This window comes from Bombina bombina, chromosome 2 (assembly GCF_027579735.1).
Source record: "Bombina bombina isolate aBomBom1 chromosome 2, aBomBom1.pri, whole genome shotgun sequence".
Classification (NCBI taxonomy): domain Eukaryota; kingdom Metazoa; phylum Chordata; class Amphibia; order Anura; family Bombinatoridae; genus Bombina; species Bombina bombina.
The window spans coordinates 235,953,987-235,965,997 of NC_069500.1; the positions used below are offsets into that span (position 1 = coordinate 235,953,987).

At 36.4% G+C, this 12,011-nt stretch overlaps 1 protein-coding gene across 1 annotated transcript in view; it reads right to left on the reverse strand.

Moving 5' to 3' along the window:
* Positions 1-12,011, reverse strand: part of FAM172A (family with sequence similarity 172 member A) — a 1,196,638-nt gene that overhangs the window by 1,006,054 nt on the left and 178,573 nt on the right. Inside the window, exon 4 of the mRNA XM_053701490.1 lies at positions 7,502-7,602. Coding sequence (XP_053557465.1) covers positions 7,502-7,602 — 101 coding nt within the window. The remainder of the gene's footprint in view (positions 1-7,501; positions 7,603-12,011) is intronic.

Here is a 12,011-nt window from a genome sequence, read left to right on the forward strand (position 1 = left end):
TACCCCTGGGAGTAAGCATGATACCAGTCGTTATTAAATCACTGTATTCAGGCTTAACTTACATTAATCCGGTATCAGCATTTTCTAGTGTTTTCCATCTCTAGAAAAAATTATAACTGCACATACCTGATAGCAGAATAAACTGCACGCCATTCTCTCGCTGAAGTTACCTCATCTGTGTAATCCTGATTGAAGAAAATAAACTAACTATATTTAACCACTCTCTCCTACAACATCCTAGCTTGTTGAGACTTGCAAGAGAATGACTGGCTATGACAGTTAGGGGAGGAGCTATATTACAGCTCTGCTGTGGGTGTCCTCTTGCAACTTCCTGTTGGGAATGAGAATATCCCATAAGTAATAGATGATCCGTGGACTGGATACACCTTACAAGAGAAACTGTATATAATATGTGTGGGTACAGTAAATGAGTAAGAGGAGAATTACAGCTAAACAAACACAGCAGAAATGTAAAAATAGCCCTGGTCCCAAATGGTCAGAAAATGGAAAAGTGCTGTTCCTTAAGGGTTTTTTTTCTTTCATGATTCAGATAGAGCATGCAATTTAAACAACTTTCTAATTTACTCCTAGTATCAATTTTTCTTTGTTCTCTTGGTATCTTTATTTGAAAAAGCAGGAATGTAAGCTTGCAAGCCAATCCAACTTAGGTTTAGCACCTGGGTAGCGCTTGCTGATTGGTGGCTAAATGCAGCCTTTAAATCAGCAAGCGCTACCCAGGGTCTGAACCAAAAATGGGCTAGTTTAGACTTCTTGTAGCATTTTGAAAACCTATATTACAGATATTGCTTTTTAGTCTCTCTAGGGAGTGTGGGACAAAGCACAATTTACACAACAAGAGTTGTGTAATGTCCCTTTAATAGCAGTTTATAAGATACCAGACTTGTCATAAAAACAGAGGCAATGCTTTAAAGTGTCTATTTATCAAGTTATGGTCAGTGTGTTCAATAATTCAAAACGTTCCTAAGCACATTCTCATAAATAATGGGAGATCCTTTTGTTTTATTACCTTCTCTAAACTGTTTAATTAATGTTTGCTCGATTTATAAGCAAGAAAAAAAAATCTGAATGGCTTAGGGAGGAAGGGAGCTAGAACAGAGGAAAGTAGCAAACATATGATGGGTGAAAAACCACTTTAATTTTTAATGTGCTATAATAAAACAATGAGCGTGTGGGGGAAGACAAACAATAGAGCGTATAAGTGATGTTAAATGCTTTTGCTTAGGATTACTTACAACATTGAGTAGACATATGTGATCCCATTACCGAATATTCTTTAGTACAACGTGCAACTTTAATTAAATATAGCCGGTCAAATATTTTCTTATATTTCTTATTTTTTACTTAAATTAATTCTGTATTTAGTATTGATGAAGGTTATTCAAGGTTGTTTGATGCACCTTTTTCAATGGAATAACCAATGTGTTGATAAGAAATTGAAATATTTTTTTTAAACACCAATTTGTGTATTTATGGGTTGTTTTTTTTAATGGGGAATCGTCTCCCAGTTAAAGCAGAAGTTGTGGACTCTTTTCAAATGAATAGTCTCCGAATGCCCGGCCTCTCTAATTTAACTGAGAGCTGAGAAAGGGAAATCAAAATAGGTTTTAAACTAAAATGCCAAATAATGTTAAAGGGACACTCAAGTCAAAATAAAATGTTATGATTCTGACAGATCATGCAGTTTTAAGACATTTTCCAATTTACTTCCATTATCAAATTTTACTTGAAATTTAACTTTTTATATTCTTTCTGTTGGAACAATATCCTACTGAACAAGTGCACAAGCTCACAGGGTATACATATACTAGTCTGTGATTGGCTGATGTCTGTCACATGGTACAGGGGACCGGAAAAATTGAGAAAAAATAAATTTGTCAGAAAAAAAATCTATTGCTTATTTGAAATTCAGAGTAGGTGTTAAATCATTATTTTTATTATGCACTTGTTAATAATGCAATTCTACTGCATTGAGTGGTCCTTTAAGATTTCCTCACTTTCAATTAAACAATTAAAGGTTAAACAATAGTATATAAACATATCAGGGCTATCCTTTACTTCTTTAAATATAATCAGATAACAAATTAAAGGGACAGTCTACAATAGAATTGTTATTGTTTTAAAAGATACATAATTCCTTTATTATCCATTCCCAGTTTTGCATAACCGACAGTTATATTAATATACTTTTTACCTCTGTGATTACCTTGTATCTAAGAACCTTCTGACAGCCCCCTGATCACATGACTGTGACTATATAAAATCTATTGAGTTACATTTAGTACTGTGTTGTGCTAAATCTTAAATAACTCCCTGGGCGTCAACACAGTGTTATCTATATGGTCCACATGAACTTATCAGTCTCTTGTTGTGAAAAGCAATTTTAAAAGCATGTGATAAGAGGCAGCCCTCAAGGGCTTAGGAATTGGCATATGAGATTACCTAGGTTTAGTTTCAACTAAGAATACCAAAAGAGCAAAGCAAATTTGATGATAAAAGTAAATTGGAAAGTTGATTAAAAGTACGTCCTATCTGAATAATGAAAGTTTAATTTTGACTAAGACTCCCTTTAACATCAGCTTTTTTCTAGTTTGGGGATTATCGGGGAGTCAGTGCCCTAAGATAAGGGTGATATGGAGTGAAAAGCTCCCAAAATATTTCTTCATATGCTCTACACCAGTGTTTCTCACCCTTTTTGTAGCAAGTACCCCATCAGGCAAAAATATTTGTTCTAAGTACCCCCAAATGCACATAAATATTATTAGGTAACAAAAATAAGTGGTTAAAAGATAATGAAAGGGCAAGCCACTGAGTACCCCTTACCAAAGCTCCAGGTACCACAGGTTGAGAAACAAGGCACAGCACCTTGAAATGTCTTAAAGGTACATGGTACCCCAAATATTTTATATATAAGAGAAGCAGCAGTTAAACATGATAAAATGTTTTTTTTTTCATAAAAAGGTTTAAGTAAAAGCCACTAAAACTTTAAATAGACATGAAACAGTCTGAGATTTTAATATAAAATGTTTAGTTACGAACAGTCTTTTTTGTCTAAAATTTTTTTTAAAAAAAAGGTACCGTACTCATTGATTTTTGATTGATTTATTGTGCTCAGTAACTTTGAAAAAAGCAAAGGGAAAAGGTTATTTACAATGCTTGACATATTTTGCAGCCCCCTCTTGTGAAAACTAGAGTATTTACACGATGATTACAAATATTACCTGTTATGAGACAGCAGAGGTGTTGGTATGCAGTACCGGTGAGTTACTATCCAGCATATACTTCCATTATTTATTTTGCCCCCTTTTCCATGTAATTTAACCTTGAAAATGGTAGAATACAGGACTGGAAATGCACCTTGCAGGCTTCTCGTGGCTAACCCTGCTACATATCTGTCCTTAAATTGGCTGCAGGAGGTTATCAGACAAACTGCAAAACAGTGCAGTTTTTGCTAACATAATAACCATGGCTTTCATTGTCAACTCCAGTAACAAGCATGTATTGGCTACTTCAAATAAGGAAAGTTGTGGATGGAATTTTTTTTGCGATTGCAGCAAATAAGATGTTAATTTAAGTGTTTACATTTGACTGATTTATCATTCTATAGCGAGCCCACAGGATTGTTTTGCAATTACAACATGCCTTAGTGTCCCTAACAGGAAGTATATGAAAAATACAACTGGAACTCTACTGCTCACTGAAAACAAACACTTTTAAAACTTGTCCATAGGAATATTTTGGCCAAAGCTACAGCAAAAATTACTTTATTGCCCTTTATAAAAAATGTATGAAATGTATAAACAGTTCCAGTAATACAACATATGTCTGCTTTGAAACATTATTGTTTATATACTGGTCATATGGAAAACATTGTACACATTTGCCTGCTTCTGTACCAGATTATTATAATTTTGTAAACTTTAATTTCAGTTTGTATTTCAATATTAGATATTTATTCCATTATGTTTTGAAATGAAATGTATACTTAAAGTGTCTGGTTTAATCAGACCCCTACAGCATAGATTAGCTTAGTTTAGTATAATTATATTGCACTTAAAAAGGATATAGTTAAGACTAGAATTAATTGAAAAATTAGGTAAAACGTAGAAAAATAGGAAGGTTTGTAATTTAGAAGAGCTAAACCGATTAAAACTGATAATTTGAATATGGTATAACCACAAAGAAATCTCTATTGGAGGTACTGTAAGTTGCAAAGATAGCCTGTTTACGAACACATTTCACATGTTTGATGAATCAAGGTTCATCTACATGTGTGAGTGATACCATTACAAAATAGCAAACTACAAAAGAAATTGCTAAATTTTTAAATAGCTCAAGGAATAAAGCGTCTTATTGCTGAACCAAATGTCACGTTCTAGATCTATAAAAAGGAGTTAAAGTTTTTTTTAAAAAAATGTAATAGTCATATTAACGCTCAGACGGAATCAAGAGATTCTCGTCTCATTTTGTACATGTTTTAAGCACAAACTATTCTTCAGTGTCCCTGACAGACAGCATACTTTTTGGGTTTCATTATGAAATGTAACAGCAGCACAGCCACAGACTACTCAGACTGCGTCCTTTTTTTCTCTTTCATAATAAAGGGCTTGACTTATCAAGCCTTCTCCTCCCTATGACTGCAGGTTCACACAAGAGAACCTGCAGTCAGGATTTATCAAGCAGCGGTTATCAGAACGCCGCTTCACTGCCCTGTTCTCAACCACTTAGGTGGACAATTTCAATCTCCCTGGTCTAGACCGACCGGGAAGATTGACAGCTCCTGTCCGAGCGTGATTGGCTGTGTGGGGGCAGGGGGCAGAGTTACATGTGAGTGCAAAGGAGTGCTCATGTAAATTGTTAAATTCCGGCAGCAAGATGCTGCCCGCCAGAGGAGAGCTTGGGGGGACAGGGGCGAATATGTATGCCCCTGTACACCATGGATTAATAAATCAAGCTCTAAAGAATCCGTGGCTGTGCTGTTGTGGACTACAAGAGTTGTTTACGGAACTCCCACAGCTGACAAGCCATGAAAAATCAGATGCTAAACGTTACCTACATTTGTATGCTGTCGTTATGAAATGCTTAAGGAACTATTATGAGTAGATAGCTTAGGACTTAAAGTTTCTTGCCGTTAAAAGAATATAGAAGTAAAAATGTAACTTTCAAGATTCAGATAAAGCATTTCGATTTATTAATAAAAATGTACTTTTATTGTCAAATTGACTTCTTTCTCCTGGTATCCCGTCATAGAACTTTGCAGAAAATAAACTAAAGTAGGCTCAGGAGGGCCCAAATGTTTTCAGCATTTATATGAATAGCATTGTTATAAACATTCTAGCAAACACTATAGCCATATAGGGCTAGATTTATCAAAGCTGAGGCGGACAGGGGCGTGTATATGCGCGCCTGTACGCCTCCGCTCGCCTCTCCCACAGGTAATCACCATTGCACACGAGCGCAATTTTGCGCTCGCGTGCAATCCCGCCCCCTGCCCGCGCACAGCCAACCACGCGCGGGCAGGAGCTGTCAATCTCCTCTGTCGAACTAGACCGTAGAGAGCGAATTTCCTCGATCTGGTGACCGCTGCTTGTTAAATACGGCAAGCAAGTTCTTGTGAGCCGTAGGGCTTTGATAAAGCCCAAAGTGTTCAAGACAGGTGCATGCTCCTGAGCCTACCTAGGTATGCTCTCAGATTGCTAAAATTCAACCAAAGATACCAAGGCAACTACTCTGACACTTTAAACTTTAAAAGGGACAGTTAAGTCAGAATTAAACTTAAACTGATTGGATAGAGCATGACATTTTAAACTACAATATATTTCTATTATTAATTTTGCTTAATTCTCTTGGTATCCTTTGCTAAAGAGTGATCCTAAGTGAGCTCATGAGTCTGCATGTGTCTAAAGCCATCTGGTAGAAGTGTTTGCAACATTGTTAATAGCAACGTTATACAAAGTTACAAACACTACTGCCATAGAATGTGCCAAAAAATCCAGCACCTGGGGGCAAACAGTGTGCAGGCTAAAGGGGTTCTGCACAACCCCCCAGAAAAAGCATCAAATACAAGGAATAGCCGCACCACCAAGATTCAAATTTACCAAAGGTTCTTAATTGAGCCATACTAAAATAAACGTTTCGGACTCATGTCCTTAGTCATACATGACTAAAGACATGAGTCCGAAACGTTGTTGTTTTTTTAGGTGTAGCTCAATAAAGAACCTTTGGCAACTTTGAATCTTGGTGGTGCGGCTATTCCTTGTATTTTCTGCTATAGGCACGTGAACGCTCCTAAGCTCCTATCAGCCTACCTACTTTTAGTCTTCAACAAAGAATACCAAGGGAACAAAGCACATCTGATAATAGAAGTAAATTTAAAGTAAAATTGCATGCTCTATCTAAATCATGAAACTTAAATTTTGACTTTACTGCCCCTTTAATTGTAACTTTCACGTTCCTGTAAACTTAAAGGGATATGAAACCCAAAATTTTTCTTTCAATATTTAGAAAGAACATGCAATTTTAAACAACTTACTAATTTACCTCTATTATCAAATTATCTTCATTCTCTTGATATTCTTTGCTGAAAAGCATATCTAGATAGGCTCAGTAGCTGCTGATTGGTGGCTGTACATAGATGCCTTATGTGATTGGCCCACCCATGTGCATTGTTATTTCTTTAACAAAGGATATCTAAAGAATGAAGCAAATTGGATAATAGAAGTAAATTGGAATGTTGTTTGAAATTGTATCCTCTATCTGAATCAATAAATAAATATTTTGGGTTTAGTGTCCCTTTAACATATTGATCCCGACCGGCAGAGACTAATATCTCTGATGAAGCGCATGTGCTCATGCGCGAAACGCGTTAGATGGAGTTCACCTAGCTTGCTGTAAGCCTGCATTGCAATAAACTCCATTACTGACCTCAGGACTCAGCTTCCTTTTTCCTCATTTCGTATACAAATCTCCCTTGCTGAAGTTCATATTATTTTATTTTTTATCATATTTTAAATAGTCATATATAGGGATAGAAAAATATCACTACAGTAAGGAAGAAAAGTTACTAGTCCTGATGGAAAACGTAATTAGTCCACTTGTATATTAAATTGTTACTTATAGTTGTTAACCCAAGAGCTATTGGGTACGTTGGTGCAGTACATTGTTCTACCTGATCTTGTATGCAGAGTGTTGCAGGGTGAGAATCTCAGAGTTTAAGATTCAAATCTCTACAAGAGAGCTAAAACCAGGAATTTCCCTACTTTTTTGTGTTTGAGATTCTATATTTTTTTATTTTTGCAGTTTATATACGTTTTAATTTCATAGTATTCCACGGTTTCTGCTATAAACATTAAAGATCCAGGTCCTTTTTGTATTTTTTTTTCTGCTACCACATGACACATTATTTGCTCTTAATAATACGAGTTTGGAAACTACAGTATGTCCCGCCAAGGTATTGTTATATGAGTTGGAAATTATTTCTTACCTCTCCAAGAGCTTCATATCGCTTCTGGTTCCATCTGTGCAAGTCTTCCCGGAAGTTAAACACAAAGGGTTCTCCAGTTTTAATGTGTCTGAGTTGTCCATCTAAAAAAAGAAAACACATGTTTATATATATATATATAAGTAGCTAAAGATATAAAGTATACGAAAGGGGCTAGTAAAAAAACAATTGCACATTCAGTCATGTCCGCTGCTTAAATGCCATACATCTTGATGATATAACTTTGATGTTAGGTTCATACCATAGTTCAAATATAGTATATCAGCATTAACTCAACCAGATTAATAGTTGTGGATAACATGATACAAATCTGCCAAAATAAAGTTCTGGTTAGAGAGAAAAAGAAAAAAAACATCATTATGGGGCTATACCACCAAAGCATACAATTTGTGTATTCTTTTAATATTGTTATTTATGAAAACAGAACTATCTGTAAATTTATATATATGTTTTGTATATGTCTGGGGTGATTACATAAGCCTGGGCACCCTTCACTTGTTCCCAGTTTGTTTGATTAAGAGCTTGCATTGTGTGGCTGTTTTATGGTCCCAGGTTTTTGGAAGGGACCATGTTGTGGTACCTGGGCGTGTCCCATTTGGCCAAATGCGGTAACTAACCTTTGCATTTTTGCTTTTAATCTTAGCTGAGAGCTTGTAAGTGAGTGCTGGACTTTCTCTGTGTGTTGTATTAATTTGTTTTGTAATTTTCCCTATGGTTCTTGCACCCAGACCTGTCTGGGGTTAACTGCCTGTGACTCTGGGGACAGCACAGCTTCCTGTGAGTGCCAGTGGCACCCAGGGCTGAGCATGTGGCAGGGTCATGGGATGTGTACCCGGTCCGGTATGAGAGTGCAGTCCCCTTCCGTGTTTTGTATATGTCTGGGGTGATTACATAAGGCTGGGCACCCTTCACTTGTTCCCAGTTTGTTGGATTGAGAGCTTGCATTGTGTGGCTGTTTTAGGGTCCCAGGTTTTTGGAAGGGACCTTGACGTGGTCCCTGGGCTTGTCCCATTTGGCCAAATGCGGTAACTAACCCTTCCATTTTTGCTTTTAATCTTAGCTGAGAGCTTTTAAGTGAGTGCTGGACTTTCTCTGTGTGTTGTATTAATTTGTTTTGTAATTTTCCCTATGGTTCTTGCACCCAGACCTGTCTGGGGTTAACTGCCTGTGACTGGGGACAGCACAGCTTCCTGTGAGTGCCAGTGAGAACCCAGGGCTGAGCATGTGGAAGGGTCATGGGATGTGTACCCGGTCCGGTATGAGAGTGCAGTCCCCTTCCGTGTTTGTGTTTTTTTTATATATATATATATATATATATATATATATATATATATATATATATATATACACATACATTATATATATATATATATATATATATATATATATATATATATATAATGTACAGACAATAGGAAGGCACTCACCGTTGTAAAAGTATAACTCTTTCTTTTGCAGTTAACGTTTTCGGGTTACCCCCGTCCCCGAAAACGTTAACTGCAATAGAAAGAGTTATACATACACACACACATAAAGTCTAGTCATAATTGCATGCACTATCCGTATCATTAAAGCTTAATTTTGACCAGACTTTCCATTTAAATTCTTATATTCAATAAGGGAATGCACTTACTCACATGTCAATCTTGACTATTATGTCCCTTTATCTAAATTTTACTTGTATACATTTTTCAGCCAGTCTGTGTGTGTATGTATGTATGTATGTATGTATGTATGTATGTATGTATATATATATATATGTGTGTATATGTATATATGTGTGTGTGTGTGTGTGTGTGTGTGTGTGTGTGTGTGTGTGTGTGTGTGTGCATAAATACACCCCTCACCACACCCACAATTCAGTTTAACGAATAGCCAAGTAGTGGGGTGATAAGGAAAGGAGTAAAAAGCATCAACAAAGGAATTTGGAATAATTGTGTTTAACACAAAAAATCATAACCAAAATGTTAACTATATGGCTCACATGAACTAGCTCTCCCCTGTTGTGAAAAGCAAATAAAAAAAACATAATTTATGTAAGAACTTACCTGATAAATTCATTTCTTTCATGTTGGCAAGAGTCCATGAGCTGGTGACATATGGGATATACAATCCTACCAGGAGGGCAAAGTTTCTCAAACCTCAAAATGCCTATAAATACACCCCTCACCACACCCACAATTCAGTTTAATGAATAGCCAAGCAGTGGGGTGATAAAGAATGAGTAGAAAGCATCAACAAAGGAAATTTGGAAATAATTGTGCTTCATACAAAAAATCATAACCACCATAAAAAGGGTGGGCCTCATGGACTCTTGCCAATATGAAAGAAAAGAATTTATCAGGTAAGTTCTTACATAAATTATGTTTTCTTTCATGTAATTGGCAAGAGTCCATGAACTAGTGACGTATGGGATATCAAATACCCAAGATGTAGAACTCCACGCAAGAGTCACTAGAGAGGGAGGGATAAAAATAAACAACAGCCAAATGTTGAAAACATAATCCACAACCCAAAATATAAGTTATTCTCATGAAGAAAATAAAAACTTAAAACATCAGCAGAAGAATCAAACTGAAACAGCTGCCTGAAGAACTTTTCTACCAAAAACTGCTTCCAAAGAAGCAAATACATCAAAACGGTAGAATTTAGTAAATGTATGCAAAGAGGACCAAGTCGCTGCTTTGCAAATCTGATCAACTGAAGCTTCATTCTTAAAAGCCCACGAAGTGGAGACTGATCTAGTAGAATGAGCTGTAATTCTCTGAGGCGGGGCTCGACACAACTCCAAATAAGCTTGATGAATCAAAAGCTTTAACCAAGAGGCCAAGGAAATAGAGGCCTTCTAACCTTTCCTAGGACCAGAAAATATAACAAATAGACTAGAAGTCTTCCTGAAATCTTTAGTAGCTTCAACATAATATTTCAAAGCTCTTACTACATCCAAAGAATGCAAGGATCTTTCCAAATAATTCTTAGGATTAGGACACAAGGAAGGGACAACAATTTCTCTACTAATGTTGTTAGAATTCACAACCTTAGGTAAAAATTAAAATGAAGTCTGAAAAACCGCCTTATCCTGATGAAAAATCAGAAAAGGAGATTCACAAGACAGACCAGATAGATCAGAAACTCTTCTAGCAGAAGAGATAGCCAAAAGGAACAACACTTTCCAAGAAAGTAGTTTAATGTCCAAAGAATGCATAGGCTCAAAAGGAGGAGCCTGTAACTCCTTCAAAACCAAATTAAGACTCCAAGGAGGAGAAATTGATTTAATGACAGGCTTAATAAGAACTAAAGCCTTTACAAAAAGGTGAATATCAGGAAGATTAGCAATCTTTCTGTGAAATAAAAAAGAAAGAGCAGAGATTTGTCCCTTCAAGGAACTTGCAGACAAACCCCTATCCAGACCATCCTGAAGAAACTGTAAAATTCTAGGAATTCTAAAAGAATGCCTAGAGAATTTATAAGAAGAACACCATGAAATGTAAGTCTTCCAAACTCGATAATAAATCTTCCTAGAGACAGATTTACGAGCTTGTAACATAGTATTAATCACTGAGTCAGAGAAACCTCTATGACTTAGTACTAAGCGTTCAATTTCCATACCTTTAAATTTAATGATTTGAGATCCTGATGGAAAAACGGACCTTGAGACAGTAGGTCCGGCCTTAATGGAAGTGGCCAAGGTTGGCAACTGGACATCCGAACAAGATCTGCATACCAAAACCTGTGGGGCCATGCTGGAGCCACCAGCAACACAAATGATTGTTCCATGATGATCTTGGAGATCACTCTTGGAAGAAGAACGAGAGGCGGGAAGATATAAGCAGGTTGATAACACCAAGGAAGTGTCAGTGCTGACTTTGGTTTCTTAAAAGGCTTGGATTTGTTCCAATTTGAGGAAGGCTTCCAATTGGGAACAGATTCCTTGGGGGAAGGATTAGGTTTTTGTTCCTTATTTTGACGAAAGGAACGAAAACGATTATAAGCCTTAGATTTACCCTTAGGTTTTTTATCCTGAGGCAAAAAAACTCCCTTCCACCCAGTAACAGTTGAAATAATAGAATTCAACTGAGAACCAAATAAATTATTACCTTGGAAAGAAAGAGATATTAATCTAGACTTAGATGTAATATCAGCATTCCAAGATTTAAGCCACAAAGCTCTTCTAGCTAAAATAGCTAAAGACATGGATCTAACATCAATTTTGATAATACCAAAAATAGCATCACAAATAAAATGATTAGCATGTTGCAGTAAACGAACAATGCTATATAAGTCAGAATCCAATTCTTGTTGCGCTAAATTCTCCAACCAAAAAGAAGAAGCAGCTGCAACATCAGCCAAAGTAATTGCAGGCCTAAGAAGATGACCTGAATATAAATAGGCTTTCCTTAGATAAGATTCAAGCTTCCTATCTAAAGGATCTTTAAAGGAAGGACTATCTTCCATAGGAATAGTGGTTCGTTTAGCAAGAGTAGAAATAGCC